The sequence below is a fragment of the Chrysochloris asiatica genome, unplaced genomic scaffold (assembly GCF_000296735.1).
Source record: "Chrysochloris asiatica unplaced genomic scaffold, ChrAsi1.0 scaffold00206, whole genome shotgun sequence".
NCBI lineage: Eukaryota > Metazoa > Chordata > Mammalia > Afrosoricida > Chrysochloridae > Chrysochloris > Chrysochloris asiatica.
In genome coordinates this window covers 5,203,623-5,228,054 of record NW_006408724.1, presented here as the reverse complement: position 1 = coordinate 5,228,054, position 24,432 = coordinate 5,203,623, and the positions used below count along the sequence as shown (strand labels likewise).

At 38.5% G+C, this 24,432-nt stretch overlaps 1 protein-coding gene across 1 annotated transcript in view; it reads left to right on the top strand.

Moving 5' to 3' along the window:
• The first annotated feature begins 1,725 nt into the window (after positions 1 to 1,725).
• Positions 1,726 to 24,432, top strand: part of CUBN (cubilin (intrinsic factor-cobalamin receptor)) — a 384,343-nt gene continuing 361,636 nt past the window's right edge. Inside the window, exons 1-9 of the mRNA XM_006872611.1 lie at positions 1,726 to 1,838; positions 2,357 to 2,486; positions 3,971 to 4,060; positions 4,622 to 4,660; positions 7,915 to 8,016; positions 8,649 to 8,752; positions 17,972 to 18,098; positions 19,773 to 19,935; positions 23,272 to 23,403. Coding sequence (XP_006872673.1) covers positions 1,726 to 1,838; positions 2,357 to 2,486; positions 3,971 to 4,060; positions 4,622 to 4,660; positions 7,915 to 8,016; positions 8,649 to 8,752; positions 17,972 to 18,098; positions 19,773 to 19,935; positions 23,272 to 23,403 — 1,000 coding nt within the window. The remainder of the gene's footprint in view (positions 1,839 to 2,356; positions 2,487 to 3,970; positions 4,061 to 4,621; positions 4,661 to 7,914; positions 8,017 to 8,648; positions 8,753 to 17,971; positions 18,099 to 19,772; positions 19,936 to 23,271; positions 23,404 to 24,432) is intronic.

The window sequence follows — 24,432 nt, the reverse complement described above, 5'->3', positions numbered from 1 at the left end:
AGGATAAGTACTGGACTGCAAGACTGGTTTGAACTGCTAGGTCTGTGGTTCAAACTCACCAGCCGCTCCTCAGAAACCTATTCAGGGTTGCTTTGAGTCAGAATCAATCAACAGCACTTAACAACAACAACAACCTTGATAGATTTTCCCACAGGACATAGGACAATCATGGAGAATTATTATGGAGTAGTTTTAAGAAAACTGAAAATTCAGTTGGTGAGGAAAAGTCCAGAGAAGTTGTACTGAGGAATTTTTTCTACTATGACAATGCACCTACTCAATTTTAGAAGTTAGCAAAGTCTGTCCTAGAAGTATTTTGTTGGGAAATCTTATTCCATCCACCCAACAGTCCTGATCTTGCCCCTTCAGACTTCTTTTTATTTCCCAAACTCAGAACATTGCAAAGGAATATGGCTTGTGACCCTGGAGGATGCTAAAACTGCCATTTTATCATGGTAGAAATCAAAAAGCACAACTTTCTTTGGGGAAGGGTTAGAGAGATAAAACACTCTTCATAAAGAAGTGTATACATCTAGATGAAGGAGATGGTGAGAAACAATAGCTTACATTTTGATTTTTTTGTTGTTGTTTAATAAAGGTTCTATGATTTTGTAGTAATGCTTTTTGATTTATCATCATATCAGAATTCATTTGAAACAAACAATTAAATTTGAGTAAATTAAATAGAAGGAAATTTAAAAGAGATTATGGAAATTAAGCAAAAATTAATTGATAAGAAACAATGTCCTCATCTGTTTAAACCTATATAAATGACATATAATCAATATAAATTGTTTAAAACAATGCCTATCAAGATCTCAAACTGTACCAATGACCAATAATAATTTGGAGGGAAACTAACTCATTTTGGCAATAGCATAAAACAGATCTATCTCTTCCTTGCTTCTACCACGTCAATAAATCCCTCTTCTTTTTTTTAAAAAAATATTTTTCTCAATTCAGTCTCCTGCAGCATGCTTCCGCAGCCTCCCATTTCCCTAGTGAATACAGAGATGTTGGGAGTTAGATCCAAAATCCTAACCCTGGAGTCTTCCTTCTTTTTTCCATGCCTTAATTAAGTCCTAGAAGTTTTAGAAAAATTGCAGCCCTGTTTGGAAAAATTACATTTCCCCACAATATCTAACTGCACAGGCTTATTTATTCAAGGGGGAAATTTCAAATGGCACTTCAACGTTTTTCACAGAATCTTTCTATGTGTTTGAAACCAATGAGTCTAGGTACAAAAGTATCCTTTTGTTTTCTTAAGACTTTTTTTTTTTAGCGATAATTTGCCATCCCATCATCTTAACTGGTTTTAATTTATTATTTGTCTGCTGGCTCCCTCCAAGATTAAAGAGATCAAGATGCAGCTAAGGTCCATAAACTGGCCACATATTAAGCAAGCATTGTCTTAGTGCATGTTTCTAAAGCAGCTTGTTAATTTCAAAGGTCAAACAGATAATGATTAAATGGAACATCACTTAAAGGTAGATTTTGACCTCTCACAAGTTGAAGAGAATTGAAAATCTCAGATCTTTCACACTCCTCAGAGGAATTGGAGGGGTAGGGGGAATAGTCTTCTGGAACAAATAAAGAAGTGAAAAGTTACTGAATACTCCACAGGACAAAGTACATTTGCCTGATTTGCTGTTCTTCAATCTCCTACACAATCTGTTGAAGTCACCTCCTGACCAGAAAATCTAAGAGGGCTGGCTGGTGAGGAACATGCCCTCGCAGTTTCTCTGGAGTTTGGTTATTTTTCTGACATTTTCTGAGTTAGATGGTGAAACTGGAGGACCTGAGCTGCAGAGACACAAAAGAAACACTGATGTCCAACAGTAAGTAGATATATATCATTTCTGTGATGGACTAACAACAACAGTAATGAAGCTATTGCTGTTGAATGGATTCTGTGTCCTAGTGACCTTGTAGGACAGAATAGAATTGCTTCATAGGCTTTCCAAAGCTATAATTTTCATGGAAGTCAGCTGCTACTGGCTGGTGGGTTCGAACTGCTGACATTTCCATTAGCATCCAAGAGCTTAAATATGAGGTTTCACAAATTGTTAAGCAAAGAGGTAATTTTTCTTGAGGAAAACAAAAATGTTTTTATAAAAGTAAATAGGGAAAAATGTTTGGAGTCCTATAATACCTTGTTATACAGATATTTATTATTTTGCAAGGAAGTCAAATATGCAATTAGTAGGAGGTGTCTCTAGAAACTGCAGAGAAGAAAATGGTAGGTGAGCTGGGAGACTTTAGTTGAGTTCTCTAGCTATTCAGTGAGAAACTTTATTTTAGGTTTTAAAAACATCTATGCTAATTACTGATGCGTTCTTGTGTTTAAATTATATAGACCTCGGATTGCTACTGAGAGCGGCAATTTAGTGTTTCTTACTGGTTCTGCCCAAAACATCGAATTTAGACCTGGATCCCTTGGAAAAATAAAGTTAAATGATGAAGACCTCAGTGAATGTTTACATCAGGTAACAAATGAAATCAATTCATACCACCATATGTGACATGATTAAAGAGGTCTATATGAAGCTGGATCTTGAACTTTATAATGTGGAGATGAGATTAGTCAGTTTTAAAGGTCAGTGACCTAGGGTTTAAGGTGAGTTGAGGAATTAACCCTAGTAGAAAGTGGCTGATTGTACAGGGACATGTACCCAAGTCCAGAGAAGGTACAGAGAGTAGAATTGGAATTTCTCTGTCAGGGGAATTTGTAGATGTGCACAGTGCAGTTTATTGTGTGTGTTCTAGAGTGGAACTGATTAGTTGTTCTCCTGCCTTACTGTTGTTGGGTGCCAGTGAGCCAATTATGATGCATAGTGACTCTACAGGGCAGACTAGAACTGATCCCTAGGGTTTCCTAGGCTGTCATCTTGATAGGATTACATCAAGGAGTCCTGGTGTGGTGTTGTGGATTAATGCGCCAGACTGTAGAGTCAGTTTGAACTGCAAGGTTGGTGGTTCAAACTTACCAGTTGCTCCTTGAAAACCCTCTAGAGGGTCTCTATGGGTCGGAACCAACTCGACAGCACATAACAACAACAATCTTGATGGGAGGTCTTTTCTCTTATAGAGCCGCTGATGGGTTCCAGCTGTTGTTGGTGGCTTCCAACTGCTGCTGACCTTTTGGTTAGCAGCTGAGCACTTAACCACTGCGCCACCAGAAATCCCTGACTGAATGTCTTCAGTACCTTAGTACTTAATATCCCAGTACTTCAGTGTTTTGTTGTTGTTAAGTGCCTTCGAGTCGGTTCCGACCTATAGCGACCCTGTACAGGGTTTCCGAGGGTGTAAATCCTTACGGGAGTAGAAAGCCTCATCTTTCTCCCGCGGAGCAGCTGGTAGTTTCGAACTGCTGATCTTATGGTTCGCAGCCCGATTCGTAACCACTACGCTACCAGAGTGTTTTAGTACTTAAAATTTTAAATTAAATATTAAATTGTTATTTAATATTTTAGTACCTAATATTTTCAGTAATTCAGTACTTAAAAGCATTATTTAGAGCTTAGGCCATGCACCATGATAACCACTTTACAAACATGATTTCATTTGACCCTTTGAGGTAGTTTCATATTATTCCCCTTAAAAGGGAGAAAAAAGAACTCTGCAGCAGTTAAATGACTTGCCTAAGGACACCCAATAAATGGCTAAGCCAAGATTTATAACCCAAACAGTCTGACTCAAAGACTGGCTTCTTAACAAGTAACCTGAACTGTTATAGGAGACATCATACATGCTACGTTGCTACTAAAAAGTGTTGAGTCAAATTATGTCATGGCTGTTTTTTTCTGATTTGTATTATACATGGTAGTATTTTGACTTTTATAATAACAGATGAGATCTAAGTGCTTAAAATAGAATAGTACTAGAGGTTTTTTTATGTTGTTGTTAAACCCCTTTCCTATAATATGTGCTCTTTTTCACCAGCATTTTCCTTTCCTTTTTTCAAAATTAGATCCAGAGAAACAAAGATGATATTATAGATTTAAAAAAGGGTACAGTGCCTCAAAATATATCTAGTCAAATCCTTCAGCTTAACGCTAAGGTAAGTCACACTCGCATCATTAGAGGGAATGGCTTAGTCTTAATTCACTGTTGTAAGCGATTACTCATTTTTCAGGGACTATACTAACTAGCTTTGTATCCTATTTAGAAATGTAAGTGGTATTGTAATTATGGACTTTTTGGTTAAATGACACTGCTCTACTGGAAAGGGTGAGACTGCTAATGGGGTGAGGATTGGAAAAGCTGTGTGAAGACTTTTTGTGTAGGTAGATTTGGCGCCAACCTTCATTGCAAGTTTCTCATTGGCAAAGTGGATACACCGAAGTCATTGATAAAAATTCTCAGAGAAGCAAAGAATCAGTTTAATCAGTGGTTGTACTTCTTTTTTTAAATTAGCACTTGGTTAAACCTATAATATGGAGGGGAGTGAAAAGAAAGGGGAACCTGGAGGGAAGAAGAGTAGAGAGGGAAATGCAATAAAAGAAGGAACAGGCAGAACATGAGTCACTCGCAGAGGGTGTTAGGAAAATCTGTCAATGTTATAATGTCATATAGGAAATGCCTTTGAACTAACTAACTCATGCTTCCCCCCCACTGCAAGCTTGTGGATCTTGAGAGAAAATTTCAAAGCTTACAGCAGGTAAGTCCCCTAACAAATTTCACTAAAAATACATTGGAATGGCTGATAGACCTTATTTAAAGGATGGATGGATGGATGGATGGATGGATGGATGGATGGATGGATGGATAATCAACAATAAGAACTTTGATTGCTTTCCTCCATGATTTAATTCTCATCATAATACAGGATATAGATGATGAAACTGATTCTCAAAGTAATGAAGCGACCAGCCCAAGGTCTCTTGACCTTGAGGTTGGCAGTCCATATGCGTCTCTGCTTACAATGTGACCCTTTAACTGTGTTACAGTGGGCTCTGGTAAGGCCAGCTAGTGTCCATGCTCAATGTGCTGATTGTGGCATCAGGTGTAAGTTTTGAAAGGCTATGCTTCTGCTGAAACACTAAACTCAGAGGCCAGGGGCGTAACAAAATATTTCAAAATTCCTAAAAACATTTACTAATAATTAAATTTGAATATTTTCTTAGAGCAAATGCTCCATAATTTTATTGCATGCTATAAATCGCTGTTGTTAAGTGCTGTTAAGTTGACTCTGACTCATAGTGACTATGTATAGGGTTTCCAAGAAGCAGCTAATGATTTTGAACCACCCACCATGCAGTTCAAATCACCTTTGCAGTCCAGTGCATACCTGCAGTGCCACACCAGGACTCCATGCTATAAATTAAATCTATCTAATTTTAGGCTCAATACCCCTTTTCTAGGTAGAGACCCTCTTTTAAGTCTTTCATGGAAACCGAGATCTTCCTCTCACAGAAATGAACAGAACATCCCCATATTTAAAATTCCAAATGAAAGTCCAGTGAATTGAAGTTAAGAACCCTTGCTCTAAGAATCTTAATCTGTTTTGATTATACTTTAAATGTTGTCCTCCACTTTCGATGTTTTAAATTTGGTAAACAAGTTCATGATTTCCTTTTCTTAACTTTGGTAATAAATTACCCTTTCAGCCTTCAAAATTTTGGGAGAGTAGCTGAGTGAAAGAAAATGAGCAAGAAATAAAATCTGGGGAGCAAGACACAGAACTAGAATTTTTAATCTCCGGAAGTGTTTGATTATTTCTGCCACAGGTCAAGAACTGGAGGCCATGACCAAGAGTAGCCCATGGATTGTTTCCTTTCCCCAGAATTTTAAACTCCCAGAAAGAGTTTAAAATTGTTTTTGAATGTGAAAGTTTTATGCCTTTGGATTGAACAAGTGTACTCGGAGATCCACAATCCCTAATGTCTTTCTCCTCACTGTTTTATACAGCATAGCAGCAACAAATTTAAATGAATATTTGGTTAACTTCCCTAATAGTTAACAAAAGTTCTTAATTGTGGTGTGGATACAAAGATAGACAAACAGAATATTGGAACAAAAAAGGAATCTATAGGGAACCTAGATCCAGAGAAGTGGAGGAAGGTAGAATCTCCACTGAGTGGTAACCAATCTGTCTAGGTGGAGCTGATGAAAGGAAATGCAGATAGGTCTCCTGTGATACAATAGTGAATAATTGTTATCAGGACTAATTGTGAGGGTTGGAAATGTAAAGGTAGACGTTTTATAGCAAGGAGGGGAGTGATTAACTTTACAGTCTAGGATCGGAGATGGTCCCAAGGACCATCAAGGGAGAAGAGCAGAGAGAAGGGACCCTACCTAACCAGAGAAGCAGTGGGGCGGGGTGTGTGTGGGGGGGGGCTGCAGGGTTGTTTGATGATGCATGGAGGGGATTGTAACCATGGCAATGAAATGAAATGATATACAATAGGATGAATGTAAAACTAATGTTCTCCCATGTAAACTATCACATAATTCACAATAAAACATTAAAAAAAGGAATCCATAAACAGGCCATTGCATGTATGGTCACCTGAATTATGACAAAGATGACACTATCACACAGTAGAGAAAGGATTGGTTTTTCAGTCAGTGGTGTTGGGTTTCAGTTGATTGTCCTCTGATTTGTAGTTTTTTTTAAACCAAAGGAACAGACTAGATTTCTTTGTGAACTCAATTTTTGCTAAATATTGTAAACATATAAGTAATGTTTTTACAATGAAAAAACCCTTAAAAACAGAGTTAGACTATGATTAGGCAAACTGAATAGAATACATACATAATCAGTTGTGCTCTCTAAAGGAACGTTTTCTGCTCCCAGAGGCATTAAAATCTTACAAGATTAGAACTGGTAGTAGACAGATGGTTAGATTCTTCAGCCTGTGTAGACAAAGGCAGTTCTGTGTGTGACTGATCTGAAAGCAGTCATGTGAGCCCAGAGTAGGGAGTTTATCAAAACCCCCACATTTCAAACAAAGGAACTTGGAGTGAAAAGCGTTCAGTCATGTTAACTTATAAGAGGAGGGGTAGGTGTGAAATATGATACAATTTTAAATGCTTATCCGGAGGTAACAAAGATAAGCATAGTAGAGAAGAGAACTGGAATTTCATTTTTTTTACTTTGAGAAATAAGAACAACTTTTATTATCCCTGTACCTGAAACCTTTACTCTGATCCATTAATGTATACTTCTTAGTTGAAAAAACAATTTTTTTCCCAAAGAGTAGAATGAGAATCTTTTCCCCTGACCCAAATAGATAAACATTTGTTAAGCACTTGACTAAGGGGTTCTGATAGCGTCATGGTTATGAGTTGGGTTGCTAACCTCAAGGTTAGCAGTTCGAAACTACCAGCTATTCCATGGGAGAAAGATGAGGCTTTCTGCTCCTATAAGGATTTAGCCTTGGAAACCTTATGTGGGGTCGCTATGAATCAGAACCAACTCCATAGCTCACCACCATGACCACCAAGCACTTGACTATCAGTGTAAAGGTTGGTGGTGCAAACTCATCCAGAGGCGCCTTAGGAAACAGGCCAAGTGATCTGCTTCCAATAGGTCAGAGCCTTGTAAGCTATAGGGAGCAGGTCTATTGTGCCCTCAAGGGTCTGCCATGAGTTGGAACTGGTCATGTTTTAAGACTCCACATATCTTATTTCCTTGCTCATTTTCTTCCACTCAAATATCCCCCTAAAAAATTTAAGACTGAGGGTTCAATGGAAACTAGCAACAGCAACAGTTTGAAACACTTTTTATTTTCACCCCGAGAGCTGATTTGAAGAATATAAAATTATTGCTTTAAAGTTTGGAGGAAGACCTCTGATTTTCTAGGAGTAGAATGTAATCTTCATAAGCATCTGCACCTGAAGATGCTTTTAACTGCTACTGACTGTAGGTACAATTGTCTTACAACGGTTCTGGTCCTGTCTTTGTTTTAGACAGTTGACAAAAGAGTGTGCAGCAGCAATCCCTGCCAAAACGGTGGAACCTGCCTCAACCTGCACGATTCCTTTTTTTGTATATGCCCATCACAGTGGAAGGTGAGTCACTGGGTCTTGGGCTAAAAATGACGAAGATTCAGCAGCTGTGATTTCCTTGGAGTCATTCGGACATATTTAATTCTCCATCTGAAGTTTTTCGGATTCTGTGGCCTCCCTAATCAAATTTAATTACACCCTGTATGCCAAACCCAAACAATAGCAAGGCTGATTATATAACCCACTAAACTTGAAGCCTTCTTAAGAAGGGGTTTATATTATTGGATAAACTCAGGGAAGGGCATGATCTTTTTGCTAGTATCAATTTAAATAAATCAGCATTGGAAACTGCTAAACAAATCTTGATATTGTTATGTAGATTTTCTTGCCCAACAAGCACATTTTCTTTTAATTTGTTAAGTATTCTCTGACTTAGCACTACAGTAAAGTGAAGATTCATTTGCATAAGGATTCGCCTCTGGTAACTGGTGTGATTTTTTTGAAAACCTCTTTGGCTCTATTTAGGCAATCTAAGTTCCTCAGGAAGAATAATAGGAGATTCAGATAAGTATTTGACTTTACTGAATACCTATCACTGACAGCCTGCAAATCCTAAAACATGTCGCATGGATATTTTGGCCCCCAGGTGCCTTAGTGACTCCTACCTGTTGATTTTAGTCTTTGTATGAACACAGGGTCCTCTCTGCTCAGTTGACGTTAATGAATGTGAGATTTATTCCGGAACACCCTTGAGCTGCCAGAACGGAGGCACATGTACAAATACAGTGGGGAGTTACAGGTAAGCTTTCTTTTACTTTCTTTTTAATTTAAAATCAGGAGTGTTTTGGAAGAATTCAAACATTCCATATAGTTAATAGTATCCAAAATTGGTATCTCTTTGGTTGTTGTTAAGTGCCATCGTGTATAGGATTTCTGAGGTTATCAATCTTTGTGGGAGCAGAAAGCCTCATTTTTTACCCCATTAATCAGCTGGTGAGCTCAAGCCACTGACACTGTGGTTCACAGTCCAGTGTTTATCCTACAGAGCCACAGCACTCTGTAATAGCTTTATTATCAATGAAAATAGGTACCCATGGAAAATGTAGTTCTTATTTAACATATACATAGCCATTTACTTGAATGAAGAAAAGTTATCTCTCACTTAGTGAAACAATCCCATCTCTTCTGCCCTGGAGCTGCTCTGGCTGGAATGCAGAGTAAGAGGAACATGGGGCAAGATGCTGCAAGGGTCAGACCATACAGGGTTTCATGGATCAAATGGAAGAGTTGCTGTTATTGTTAAGTGCCATCCACTTGATCTAACAGTGACACTGTACAGGGTTTCCGAGAAGCACACGGTGAGTCTGAACCATCAAGTTTGTGGTTCAAACTGACCTTACGACACAGCCATTAAAGAGTTTAAGTAGACAAAAGACACCCCACCATACCAATGCACTGCTCTTGTACTCATTCCCTATATTAGCAATCTAATAAGGCAATTCCTGGGTGGCATAAACACTTAAGTGCTCCACTACAAGTAAAATAAAACTGGTGATTTCAGCCTACCCAGAGGTTCCTTGGAGTCCTGGTGTGGTGCTGTGGGTTAATGTACTGGACTGTAAGGTTGGTTGGAACTGCAAGGTTGGCAGTTCAAGCTTTACCAGCCACTCCTTGGAAACCCAATACAGGGTTGCTGTGAGTCGGAAATGACGTCAGCAGCGCTTAAACAACAACAGTAAGAGGTGCCTTGGAAAACAGGTCCTGCAGCCCTAAAAATCCAATCGGGACATTCTACTCTGGACACACAGGGTCACCATGAGTTGGAATTGACTTGATGGCAGCTAACAACAACCATGCTATTAGTACGGATAGTTTCATCCAAGCTCCATGTAAAATGATCACCATGTCAAGGTTAAAGATTGAACTGAGGCGCTCCTCAGTTAACCCTCATTGCATTTCCATTAACTGCAAGACTCCATATCATAATCATTATGCAGCTCATACCTTTCCTTCTGATCTACTTTGTCCAAATGACTTGCCCACATTCGCCTGCTGGACTCAAGTCTTGTCATCATCAGGAAACCTCCTCTGATGTCTTAGATTGAGTTCGTCATCAAATGGCTTTGTGATTCCATCCTATTCCAGGAATTGTTGTTAAGTGCTGTCGAGTTAGTTCCGACCCATAGGGAACCTGTATAGAGTTTCTGAGAAGCAGCTGGTGGGTTTGAGCTGCTTGCCTTACAGTTAGCCATCTAGTGATGTAGTGCCATACCCAGACTTCATTGGTGGTGGTGGTTGTGTACCATCAAGTCAGTTCTGACTCATAGTGACCCTGTATGGGATTCTGATGTTGTAAATCTTTTCAGGAGCACAAAGTCTCATCTTTCTCCTGCAGAGCAACTGGTAGATTCAAACTGCTGACCCTGTGGTTAGCAGCCCATCTTGTAATCCACTATACCTCCAGAGCTAGTTCACAAATTATCTTTTTAATAATCAAGTCTAAACTTTTATGGTAGATCCATGTCAAACTTACTATTGTATGGCTCCTTAAAATCACTTTAAAAAAAAGTTCTTTCCACATTTTTGACTGATCTTCTATATCTATGATTATTAAGAGACTGTTGTTATTGTTGTTGTTAAGTGCTGTTGTGTGGGTTCCAACTCATAATGACCCTGTATAGGGTTTCCGAGAAGTGACTGGTGGGTATGAACCACTGACCTTGCAGTTAGCAGTCCAGTGCTTATTCTACAGTGTCACATCAGGACTCCATTAAAAGATTGCGATATTGATTTTTTTTTAATGACATGAATAAATTCTTTAACTACTCTGGGGAATCATTTCAGTAGATCAAAGAAGAATTATTTGCTCACTATTGTCTCTCCTATCTTGTTCTTCAATTTCCTTGCAACAATATTAGTCCATTCTATTTTCTCCAGAAAGAGTGAGTGTAGTAATTTTCTTTTTTCCCATCACCTGCCAACACACTAAATCAGTCACAATCTTTTCTTCATATTTTTTTCTTTTTTCATATTTATTGTTCTTTTTTTATTCTCTTGATCTAATCTGAAAATTTTTACTCACTCCAGGTTATAATTTTATATTATTCAATTCTGGTAGGTATGTCTTTGAGTTTAAACTGTGTGCAAAACTAAAATTAACCAGCTATGTCTCAAATGTACTTTTTTTTAAAGTTTTTATCGTGAATTATGTGTTAGTTTACATGGGTGAACATTATCTTTACATTCATCCTATTCTATTTTGTTTCATTGTAATGATCACAATCCCCTGCATGCATCATTAAACAACCAAAGGGTACACCCCACACTCCTACTCCCAGGCCGCCAGCATACAACCCCTCTCCCTCCCTGAGTCCAGAGTCCCCAGCCGCTCCTTCTGTTCAGGTCATTGCCTCTGCCTCCATCCCTAGTGTTACTGCCTCTCTAGACATGGTCTCTTGCACTTCACTTTTCTCCCTTGATGGTTCCAGGCATCTCAGCTCCTGGACTGAAGAATTAGCGACTCCCCTCCTTTTGTTACCTCAAATTTTATGTTATCAAAGAGGCTATAGATTTCAGAACTTTTTCATGTAAATAACACCTCTTTCTTTTATTTTTAAAATATTCTGGTTTGGGCTGGGTCTAGAATGTAGTCCTAATCTTTGATTCCCCTGAAAGCATTATCTCCTGATTCCTGTTTATGGATATTTATCAATAAAGATTACTACTTGAAGATTTGTTGTTGTTGTTAAGTGCCGTCGAGTCGTATCTGACCCATAGCGACCCTGAACAGGGTTTCCAAGGCTGTAAATCTTTACGGGAGCAGAAAGCCTCATCTTTCTCCCGCGGAGCAGCTGGTAGTGGTAAAATGCCCTGGCTCTTAATCTCTTATTTTGGACCTTCCAAGACTCTAGGACTATTGTAGAGATTAGATCTCACTTCTGTTTCACTCTTGGTTTTTCTTAATTAGTACAGTATTTAGGCCCCTTCAGCCTTGAACCCACATGGGTTCTTGTAACTCAACAACATAACAAAGATGTTTCATACCCCAACCTAAAATTTTATTGTTTCTCTTCTTTTCTGTTTTTTTCTCTAGCACATTATTTGCCCCATGTAAACTGGAAAAAACAAAACAAAACAAAAAAACAACCAAAAATCCAACATAACCCCCATAATTTGCTGCATGTGGGTGAGCTAGAGTTGTCTTTATCCACATAACAAATCATTCCTTTTGTATCCAGCGACAGACAGGACTTTGTGTTTCTAAGACTGAAATTTTAAGAAAGCAAAGTTATGCTATATATATTTATGCACAAGAATTATTACTTGGAGCTATCAGTGGCAATACGTCTGGCTTCTAGATCTTATATTTTCTGGCCTTTCCAGTCTCTGTTGTGGTTGTTAACTGAGTCAGTTCTGATTAATAGTGACTTTGTGTAGAGTTCAGTCCAGTGTTTATCCTACAGTGTCACACCAGTTCTAGGAACTATGTATCTATACAAGGGGCCTTTGAAATATTAGTGGAAAAATGGAATTAAAAGATAAGAGGATTTTTCTATGTACTTTTTTGAACACCCTCCTGTATGTCAGATAACAAGAGAGAAAGAACAATAGAAAATTTAAACACAAACACACACACAATTGCTTTCAAGAGATTCTGAGGAATAATGGTCCCATGTCTATATCAGAGTAGAACTGCATTGCACAGGATTTTCACCAGGACTTTCATGTGAGGTGCCTCAGAATGGGTTCAAACTGCCAATCTTTCAGTTAGTAGCCTAGCACTTAACAATTTGTGCCATCCAGGCACTCCTGAGCAAGAGAGGAAAACAAGCAGCAACATTTCATTGGAGATGAAGATGGAGATTGGGAGATGACTACAGGACAGATTCAACTTTGTGATGGCAATACTGAATTCTTTCTTGTATTGTTGTTGTGTATGGTGTGAGTTGATTCTAACTCACAGTGACCCTATAGGTTAGGGTAGAACTGTCCCATAGAGTTAACAAGTTTGTAAATCTTTACAGAAGCAGACTGACATCTTTCTCCCATTGTGGGTTTGAACTGCTGACTTTTTGGTTAGCTGTCAAGTGCTTAATTATGGTACCACCAGGGCTCCCTTTCTTATAAAAGGAAAGCTTCAGACTTGTGCCGATTCTAGAAATAATTTTAATTTTGATTTTCTACTCTACCCTTTAAAGATTTATTGGAGGACATTCATGAATGGAGCATTTGAATTCAAGTTTCCCATCTTGGAATGGGAATAGTTTATGAAGTTTTGTGAATCCCAGTTGATTATCTATGCCTCAGTACCCTAATTTGAATATGTGGTAAAGGGGGAGTTTTTAAATTAATGGAAGAAGATAGAAAAATGTATTTGAGCATAAGATTAAATTCATGCACTGTGAAATCTGTGTATTATCAAAGAGTGAACATTTAGATACTTTCTTGGATTCTATTAATAATGTGAGGTCAAATCCTTGTTAATCAGTAACTTCCCTGAGCCTAGAAATACTTTTAAGAACCTCAACAGACATCTGCTAAAGGGAGATTTGAGCCACTTGAATAATCTGGACTCATAGAAATACTGTCATAATGAGCAGTTTACTTTGAATTTGGGCCTCCTTTAACTCTCTAAGGAGACCTGATGGTGTGGATTATGCATTGGGCTGCTAACCACAAGGTTGGTGGTTCAAACCCACCAGAAGCTTTGCAGTAGACAGATCAAGCTGTCTGCTTCTATAAAGATGTACAGACTCAGAAACCCTAAGGAGAAGCTCTGTGCTATCCTATGGGTCACTGTAATTCAGAATCAAGTCTGCAGCAGCAGGTTTGGTTTGGGTTTGGTTTGAACACTTTTGTACCATCTACTTATGGGAAGACCAGGGAGATGAAAGTCTTTATTTTAATAGGATTATATTTCATAATTGTAAAGATATCTGAAAAGTTAAAAGCACTATCTATGCAAATACTATTTGGAAGCCTTCAGAAGTCTTCATAAGAAATTTCTGATGAATTTTTTTTTCTTTCAGAGTAATGAAAGCAGAGCAAGAAAAGTTATTTTATGTTGCCACTGACTCTTTCTTGTCTCTGATTGTGTCAGAGAACTAGCAGAATGAATAGTTCTCCTATGCTGCTCTGAGGACTAAATTCTTATTGTTGTCCTGCTTACTTTGGTTGTAAGACATCTCATGGGACCTGTGTACTTACAGCACAGATCTAAGGTTTTTAGGAAAAAAAGAAGGGGAGTTTTAATTTTTTGTTTTCCTTCCAGGAACCCAGTGATTAGTATATAGATAAGTGTAGTGCTGCAGGTTAACCTGAGTACTGGTAGCCTGAGGTCGGCAGTTCAAACTCATCAGTGGCTGCTTGGAAACCTATAAAGGGTTTCTATGAGATGTGGTGCTGTGGTTTAATGCATTGGACTGCAAAGTTGGTTTGAATTGCAAGGTCAGCAGTTCAGACTCCCCAGCCGCTCCTTGGAAACCCTATTATACAGGATTGCTATGGCTCGGAATCGACTTGATGGCATTAACAACAATAATAACATGAGTCAAAAATGACTCAACAGCACTTAATAAAAAGTCCCTGACTTACCACATATGTGAGTTACAAGGAACCACACTTTTCGTTGTTCTTTCTTTCGTATTTGTGTTCTGTTGTGGCACTGTAGGATAAGCACTGGACTGCTAACCATAGGGTTAGCAGTTCAATCCCACCAGTTGCCCCTCAGAAACCCTATAGAGGGTTGCTAAGAATCACTAAGGGCACTTAACAATAACCTCATTGTTAGTAATATGTGTTATATACAATGTAGCTTGTGATTTGCTGATGTACATTCTCAGAGGTTCACTAGTAAGTGGTTGAACTTTATGATTTACTCATCAGAGAACTGCCCGCTATATAAGAAATCCCCAAAACCCACTGCCATCAAGTCGATTCTGGCTCATAGTGACCCCATAAGACAGAGTCGAACTGCCCTTTAGGGTTCCGAGACTGTAAATCATTTATGGAAGCCCATCACCTCATCTTTCTTCCACGGAGTAGCTGGTGGGTTCAAACTGCTGACCTGTGGTTAGCAACCCATTGTGTAAACTACCCCACCACCAGGGCTCCTTAATTTTGTAAGATAGTGGTGGTTGTGTGCCATGGAGTCGGTTCTGACTCATAGTGACCCGGTACAGGGGTCTGAGGCTATAAATCTTTACAGGAGCAGAAAGCCTCATCTTTCTCCTGCGGAACAGCTGGTAGTTTCGAACTACTGACCTTAAGGTTTGCAGCTGATTCATAACCACTATTCTACCAAAGCTACTGATAATTAAAGGTAATATTTGTTGTTGTTGTTGTTAAGTGCCATTGAGTAGGTTCCAACCCATAACGATGCTGTATAAGGTTTCCAAGGAGTGGCTGGTGAGCTTGAACCACTGACCTTGCGGTTCACACGACTTTGCAGTCTGATGCATTAGCCTACAGCGCCACACCAGGACTTATTATTAGTGAAGAAAAAAGAAGGTATGAGCTATTCAATTTAAACGAGCTCTGGTAGCATAGTGGTTACAAATTGGGCTGCGAACTGCAATGTCAGCAGTTCGAAACTACCAGCTGTTCCGTGGGAAAAAGATGGGGCTTTCTGCTCCTGTAAAGATTTACAGCCTCGGAAACCCTGTACAGGGTCGCTATGAATCGAAACCGACTCCACGGCACACAGCCATCACCATTCAATTTAAGATAGAACTGATTTATGACAGACCATTAACAACTATTTGTATTTTATTTTATGTTATTTATTTCTGTTCTTATCTCTGGTGGATTTTAAAACATGCAGAGTTTAAAGGATGAGTATAATCTGGTTTTAGCTCGGTGGTGGTTAGTTATTAAGTCTTACCTCTTCCAATATGTCAGTTATACTAATATTGAACCCTGGACTGCAACAAGTTAAACTATGACTATGGAAGTCTGTTTGACCTATTCTCAATTGCCAAATGCACTTGCAGTGTTTTGGAGACTTAAAAGCCCTACTTTGTTTTGCTAGAACCAGACCAGCAATAGAAAGTCTCTTTGGCTTCTGTTAAATTGGTAACTAATAAAAAACACTTAATTTTTAAGAATAAAACATAAATTTTATTTTCATTTGGAACAATACATAATGAATTATGTTTTTATTTAAAAAGGGCCTATCAAGAAGACCCCTTGAGAATATATTTTGCATGCAAGTGCTGTCATGCTAAAAAAAAAAAACCACCTCCTCAGTCTTCATAATAATTCTACCATTCAGAGCAGGAGTGCAAGTGGAAAAACAAAAGGGGCAACAGAGACCTGGGTTTTAATTACTCTACTGATAACTTTTAATTGTGTGGCCTTGAGTAATATGAGTGTGCTCTGAAAAAATGGGACTTATAATATTTATCTTTGAGGATTATTGCTAGGAAACCTATCATATTCTTGACTTCCTTTCTCCCTTCCTCTTCTCATATTATGTAAAATAAAAGAAGTGTACCTTGTAACTGTTTAGAGGATTGTTGTTGTTGTTAGGTGCCATCCAGCGAGTTGGTACCGACTCATAGCGACCTTATGCACAGCAGAAGGAAACACTGCCCGATAGTGTAAGATTAAAGTCTACTTATCTCTGAGTGGCAATAGCAAGGGAGAAGAAAGAGAGATAAAAAGAGAATTTGACTACAGCAGATCCTTAAGCCAGAATCTCCATTGAAATCTGAAGTCATTTTCCAATAGTAAAGTGATTAGTGATAAGATAAACACAATTACCTGAGCACTTCCTGCAGAAGACTGTCTTTGGATCTCAATATGAAAATAGTGGTTGTTTTGAGTTATCCTACCTATGTGAAGGAACTTGAAGCAATGAAGCCACCTGAGTCATATCCTCAAATATGTATTTGAAATGCTCTAACATTCTATAGCCTCCAAGGGTCTAATTAAATTATCTGAAAGAATGTTCCTTGTTGTCTTGCTGGGCGGTGCTAGAGGAAAGGGAACAGAATGTGAGAGTGAATGTGAAAAGAGAAAGAGTGAAGTTATATAGCCTCCAAGGGTCTAATTAAATTATCTGAAAGAATATTCCTGATTGAGGTGAGGTGTAGGGGGAAGAAGAGGAAAGGGAACAGAATATGAGAGTGAATGTGAAAAGAGAAAGAGAGGAAGAGAAATAGCTTACGGATGAATAATTAAATTTCTCCTTAAGTTTAATAATTTATTTGCATTCATTTATGACATTATCTTAATGAGACGGAACCTTGACAATGTCTTAATGAGGAGGCTGAGAGATGTAATTTAGTAATAAAACAGATTTTTCATAATTATGTATTAAGCTGTGTATTGCATGGGACATGAAAAAGAACATTCATTAATCTGAAATCAAATTTAAATGTGTTTGTGAGATATACAATTCTAGAGGGCATTTGGGAATTTATCACTATAGTCTTAAGTCTCCTGTGATGACTCAAGGTTTCAGTTAGATGAACAATGAATGTCATTGCTGATCACTTTTTACCTCCCTGATCTAATGCCATCACTTTTAAAAGTTCACTTAAGACCTCATAAAGGGGTTTATGGCAATCCTTCCTTGAGCAAGTCTGTCGGTACTTATTTTCCAATATCGTGCGTTCACTTTGCGTCTGTGTGTCACATGTCAGTAATTCTCAGAATGTTTTAGACTCTTTCATATTGCTATTGCACACTTAATAAATAGCAGTAGCATGTAAGCATAACTTTTATATGCATTGGGAAATAAAAAAGCTCCGTGTGACTTACTTTATTGAGATACTCACTACTGAGGTGATCCGAAACCAAACCCAAAATATCTCTGAGGTATCCTGCATCTGAAAAGATAGCATATTTACTTCACAACATGAAGCACAGCAAAATGATTGTCTTCCAAGACTCCAGCCTGTAGATCTACATTGCTGATGTATGTGACATTGCTGGTTTGCAATCTGAATTAGTTTGTGTATTGATGCTAAACAGCAGCCCAAGTTCTGACATTGTCTAATTATGTGACCAACAGTTGTAGCTGCTCACCTGATACATATGGACCCCAGTGTGCTTCCAAATACAATGACTGTGAAGGGGGATCTAAGGTGCGCTGTGTCCATGGATTCTGCGAGGACTCAGTCCGAGAGCAGGCCGGAGAGGTGGGTTCTTTCCCCCAAAGCAGCTCATAGTAGGGGGCCAAGGGTTTTAATGCTTCATCCTGTGTCGATTGTTCTGCAACTTACGGTAAGGTTCTGTCCCAATGAGTCTGTCAAAAGTCAGTTCTGAGGTAGATGGTATCTTTATAAATCAACCTTTGTCTTCGGGTGTTGGAGACATTGCATGTACACTTACAGAAAATGATAACACCAGCAAATTACACACTATAGCACTGTTTTTAGTGCATGTTATCAACAATGTTGTTATTGTTAAGTGCTGTCGAGTTGGTTCTGATTCATAGCAACCCTATAAAGGTTTCCAAGGAGTAGTTGGTGAGCTAAAACTACTGACCTTGCAGTTCAAACCCACCTTGCAGTCCAAAAAAGAAAACGGACTGTCCTAAGTGTCATTTGTCATAAGTCAAATATGTCATAAGTTGTATAATCATTACTATCCCTTGCCATTGCAAAGGTGAAAACTCACTAACACCCATAAGCAGGGCACAACAGAAGAGAGGAGATAAGAGTTATACATAAAGAACCAGAAAGATAAACCCAAAGCTTAAGATCTGATTATATAAATATAAATACTGCCGCATTTAGTAAGGATCTTTGGTAGCATAGTGATTATGGGTCAGACTGCTAACCTCAAGGTCGGCAGTTCAAAACTACCAGTTGTTCTGTAGGAGAAAGATGAGGCTTTTTGCTTCCGCAAAGATTTACAGCCTCACAGTGAGTCAGAACTGATTCCACGGCATACTACCACCACCACCATATTTACTATTTTTCATGTATACTATTTATGAGATATGCCTTCTTTTAACTTTCTGAGGTTTAGCAAGTAAGACACGAAAATGGGAAGACCCAGTCTTGTTAATACAGTTTTAAGGAGTCTGGAGTTTTTCTGGTCCCTGGACACCTGTGTGGCCTGCAGGAACTATGTTGTTGTTGTTAAGTGCTGTCTAGTTGGTTCCGACCCATAGCAACCCTGTACAGGGTTTCTGAGGCTGTAAATCTTGACGGGAGCATAAAGCCTCATCTTTCTCACGCGAAACAGCTGATAGTTTCTAACTGCTGACCTTAAGGTTCGCAGCCTGATTCGTAACCACTACGCTACCAGAGCTCCTTAGCATCCTTGATATTCTGTTTCCTCACAATCTTGACTCCTGACACTGAAGGTGTCCCAACTCCTGCACACTTGGCCCTGCCTAAGACCTTCTTATGTTCTGTGAGTTGTTGTTGTTTTTTTCTCCTTATCTGATGGAAAATGGTTCCAGTGACAAGGGTGGGTTGGGGGAGAGGAGAGACTTTCAAAAAAGAAAATAATAGAATTGATTCTTCCAAGGTCAGTGTCTAAAAACACAGCAGGCTGAGTTGATTGACTTTAATTATATTGACGTAGCGTTCTTGATTGTTGTTGCTCTTTCCCTGGCATCGCTGGGGCAAATTATAGGGTTCTCTTATTCTGAAATAAGGATGCTGCCCATTTTGCCTAGTCTTGTGCAAATGCTTAATCATATGGGAAGAAAAAGAGAATCCACTCAATTGGTCTCACGGAAATGAATGCCAGAGAATAAACAGTTTGGATTTTGGTGAGATTTTCAAAGGCTTTTTAATTTTGCTGCTTCTGGCTCATTTTCCTGATTGTTTATATCCTTGCTGCTGTCTTTCTGCCAGCCCAAGTACAGCTGCATGTGCGATGCTGGATGGAAATCTCCGCCAAACAGCCCTGCCTGCACGCTGGATATCGATGAGTGCAGCCTCCAGCCTGCGCCTTGTGACTCACTTGTACAGTGTTTCAACACTCCAGGGTCCTTTTATTGTGGGGCCTGTCCATCAGGTAGGTGGGCTCATTCACTCCAGGCGGAGTCGCTGTTCTCAGCGCCATGGGCCAGGTCCTCAGACTCTGCATGCCAGGCAGGCAAGGTGCCAGAACCAATTTCCTTCCACTACCAATTACTGATAACACTAGGAGGTGTTCAAATCCAGTTTCATGTCCTGTTTCATTTACTTAAGGCTTACAGAGATTAATTAACTTGCCCTAGATCACATTGCTAATGAGTAACCGGATCTAACTGTTGTAACAATTTAATAACAAAAGTGAGAGATTTGTTTGAAATAAAGACAGACTGTTACAGCCAAACTTGGAGTTAGGGTTGACCACTGAATTTGTGAAGTCAAACATTTCATTGCTATTACTGTCGAGTGACTAGAGTGGAGATCTGATGGCTTGTCCTCTAGTCCTACATTTCATATGAATGGTTATTTGTAAACTTGGGTGAATTGTTTGATCTATTAGTGTTTCCAATAGAGTCCAGGAGTTCTCACCTGGTTGTGAGCATTAGAATAGTATGACCTTGTTGTAAATCGTGTTTACAATGGTTTCATCACAGACCTGCAGAGACTGAACCTCCAGGAAAGGCTGAGTCTATGTGCTGCCTCTGAAAATATGGACTCTGGATTCAGAACCAGTCTGGGTTTAGAATCCAAACTTTATCCCTTACTATGCATGGTTGTCATAAGGAGCTCTGGTAGCGTAGTGGTTACAAATCAGGCTGCGAACTTCAAGGTCAGAATTTCAATACTAGCTGTTCCGCAGAAGAAAGATGAGGCTTTCTTCTTCTGTAAAGATTTACAGCCTCGAAAACCCTATACCGGGTCGCTATGAGACTCCGCGGCATGTAACCACCACCATCATGCGTGATTGTCTGTCTTTAAGCACATACTTGCAGAGCACCTGGTGGTGGTGGTTGTGATGTGCCGTGGAGAAGGTTCCAACTCATAGCGACCCCTTACAGAGTTACCAAGGCTGTAAATCTTTACGGGAGCAGAAAGCCTCATCTTTCTCCCATGGAACAGCTGGTAGTTTTGAACTGCTGAACTTGAGGTTAGTTGCCCAACTCGTAGCCACTAGGCTACCAGAGCTCCTTTGCAGCACACCTACTGGGAGTACAAAGCTGTGCTGAGTGCAATGATTAGGCAATGAGCAAGGCATGGACTATGACCTCAGAGTTATGCAGAGTTTACAAGGCCTGCCTACATTCTCTGGGCGTTCTTAGAAAGTAGAGTGCAAAGACAATATAAGAATAACAGCTACTCATTTATGGAGGCCTGGTGTGGCGCTGTAGGCTAATGTGTCAGACTGCAAAGTCGTTTGAACTACAAGGTTGGTGGTTCAAGCTCACCAGCTGCTCCTTGGAAACCCTATACAGGGTTGCTATGGGTCGGAATCAACTCGACAACACTTAACAGCAACAACAACAACAACAATTTATGAAAGGAGCCCTGGTGAGCTACTAACCTCAAGGTCAGCAGTTCAAATCCATCAATTTTTCACGGAGAAAGATCAGGCTTTCTCCTCCCCTAAAGATTTACAGCCTTGAAAACCCTATATAGGGTCACTATGAGTGGGAACTGAATCGACGGCACATAACCACCACCATCCACCACTTTTGTATGACAATGTCATTAAGCACTGTGCTGGGCATATTCTATTGCAGTTCTTGAAATGGCAAGAATGATAGGAATTGTTATTATTTCCATTTCAAACATTAGAACTAGAGGCTTAAAGAGGTAACAAAGCTTTTAAGTTGCCAGGATTCAAACCCAGGTCTGCCTGACTTTGGGGTCCGAGCTGAACTGCGGAGTACTCCAATACTGCCAAAGAACCCCACACAACTATTGCTCCACTTAGAGAGTTTATTGGTTTACTTCATGTTTGTAAGTTTAGAGCTAGTAAAACTAGAAAAAATGGAAAAAGCAAGTAAAGATTTTTTTTCTCTCCTAGTTCTCAGAGGCAAGTTAAATTTGCAAATAATATGCTTGAAGGTAATTTGCCAGTGATAATCTTTCCAAACTCAGAAAAACAAATTGTTTAAGTTATAGGATGTGCAATGTATTTTGAAGTTCTTTTTTGTTGGAGAGACAAAAGATAAAGACTTTTCTTCCATTAATCATATTTTCTCTAAATAGCAAATTAATATATACAACTATAAAACACAAAGAAACTGCAAAAAATATGAAAAAACAGAAAAAAAAATACCTTCAGTTATGTGACTCAGAGGACCTCCATTAACGTTGGTGTCCGTTTCCTTCCAAATTCATTTTTTCTTTCTGTGCACTCATTTCTTCATTTCGTTCTTGTTAAGTGCATCTAGTTGGTTCTGACTCATAGCAACCCTGTATAGGGTTTCTGAGGAGTGGTTGGTGAATTTGAATGACCAACCTTGTGGTTCAAACCAACCTTGTGATCCACCGCTTATCCACCAGCTCCACACCACATGGGATAATCATAGGTTCCTAGAGAGAAACTCCATTTAGACTAAAGGATGTAAATTTTATAGGCTTTAATAGATTTTAACTACTGTGATCATAATGACTCTGATTTGCATTATAAGAGAAATATAAGCTCATTTAAACAAATTTAATAAAACAGAAATATCTGAAGTATAATGATATTTTCTTCCTTCGTGGCTATTCTCACCCTCCTAATGAGAACACTGTTAGGAGGTGATCCTTTCTCTTCTTCCTCTTCCCTTGCTCATACAAACACAGAAACACTTGTACAGGTTTTGTAAAAATCGGGGTCATACTTGACATATTTTTCTAAAATTTGGCATTTTCAATTAAAATATATATGGAAAATTCTTTCGATGTATGTGTGAGAGACCATGTATGTGTGCATGGTATTAAAATACATTTTAGTATTCAGGGTTATAGATGTAATATAATGTGTTAAACTATGACCCTATTGACTATTGAGGTGTTCTTTTGTTTGTTTTAGTTTCCCCCCTATTAAACACTGCTGCAAAAAATAGCCTACTACCTATATCTTTGTATTTGGTAGTTTTATGCGTGCAGAGAAGGTTTCAGAAAGTAGGCTTGATAATCACAGAGTATGTATTTAGAAATTTTATTGTATACTGCCATATCTCTTTCCAAATAAGCTATTAAACTTTAATATCTAAGTGGTTATAAGAGTACCACTTTTTTTTTTTTACTACCAAGAACTGGATCCTAAAAATTATTACTTTATTATTATTATTCATTTTAATCTATAATTCCTTGAGTTGAGCAGACTTTTATATGTTTTTGAATTGTTGTATGATTATTTGAATTTCTTTGTTTTTTTGACTTGTTTATAGAGCTAATCTTTCAGATGTTTTTATTTTTCCAGGCTGGCAAGGGAATGGATACAATTGCCAAGATATCAATGAATGTGAGATGAATAATGGGGGCTGTTCTGAGGTCCCACCTGTTGAGTGTGTGAATACACCTGGATCTTACCACTGTAAGGCCTGTCCACCAGGTACTGCACCACATTTCCCAGGATTTCTAAAGATAACATACATTTGAGAAACAGGTTTTTGTGCTCTATTTCAAATATGATTCCTGTCTATGGAAAGAAACTGACTTGGGAAGAGATTTGGACTGAATTTATGTTACAGGGTACATTAATATGGTTAGGGTCTAAATAAGAAATGAAAAAAATTAACAACAATATTAATGGAAAGCCATAACCTGTTTTGAAAATTTTGAAAGCGCTAACTTAGATAATGCAAAATTTGAAAAATTTTCTGTTTACTGATCTACTGCTACATTATTACCATAAATAATTTATTTATCTAGTGCACCCTTGAGATAGTTTACATGTAAAGTTTATTAAATAAAAGTTATGCCAGTAAGCATAAAAAACATGTTCATTTCCCTTCTCTTACTGAATGAAATCATTATTGCTATTTTCTAATACAAATTGAGTTGCTATCTAAGAAGTTCAGAGAGTTCAAAGGTATAAACTGAGACTCTGTATGCTTTAATAACAACAGTACTTTGGATTTCTTTCTATAGCAATTTAGCTCTAGGAATATCAGTCACTGTAATTAAAAAATGTTAAGTTCTTTAGAGTCAGCACTTTCTATGTCTACCCATACAGTTTTAGTTAATCTTTTTTTCATGAGAAACAATCCTGATCATTATGTCAGTAACAAAAGTTGAGGCTTGAATTTTTTCTTTAGTTCCCCCAGCTTGAGAAATGCTGAGCGTGTTCTTCCTTTTTGGTTTTCTGATTCCAGATCTTTGCACATTTTGTTGTAATATTTGGCTTTATCTTCTCAAGCTGATCTTTGAAATTTTCTGTTCAGCTCTTGGACCTCCTCATTTCTTCTATTTGCTTTAGCATCTCTACGCTGGAGAGCAAGTTTCAGTGTCTCTTCTAACATCCATTTTGACTTTTTCCTTCTTTCTTGTCTTCTCAATGACGTTTTGCTTTCTTCATGTATGATGTTCTTGATGTCATCCCAGAACTTGTCTGGTCTTTGTTCTTTAGGGTTTAATGTAT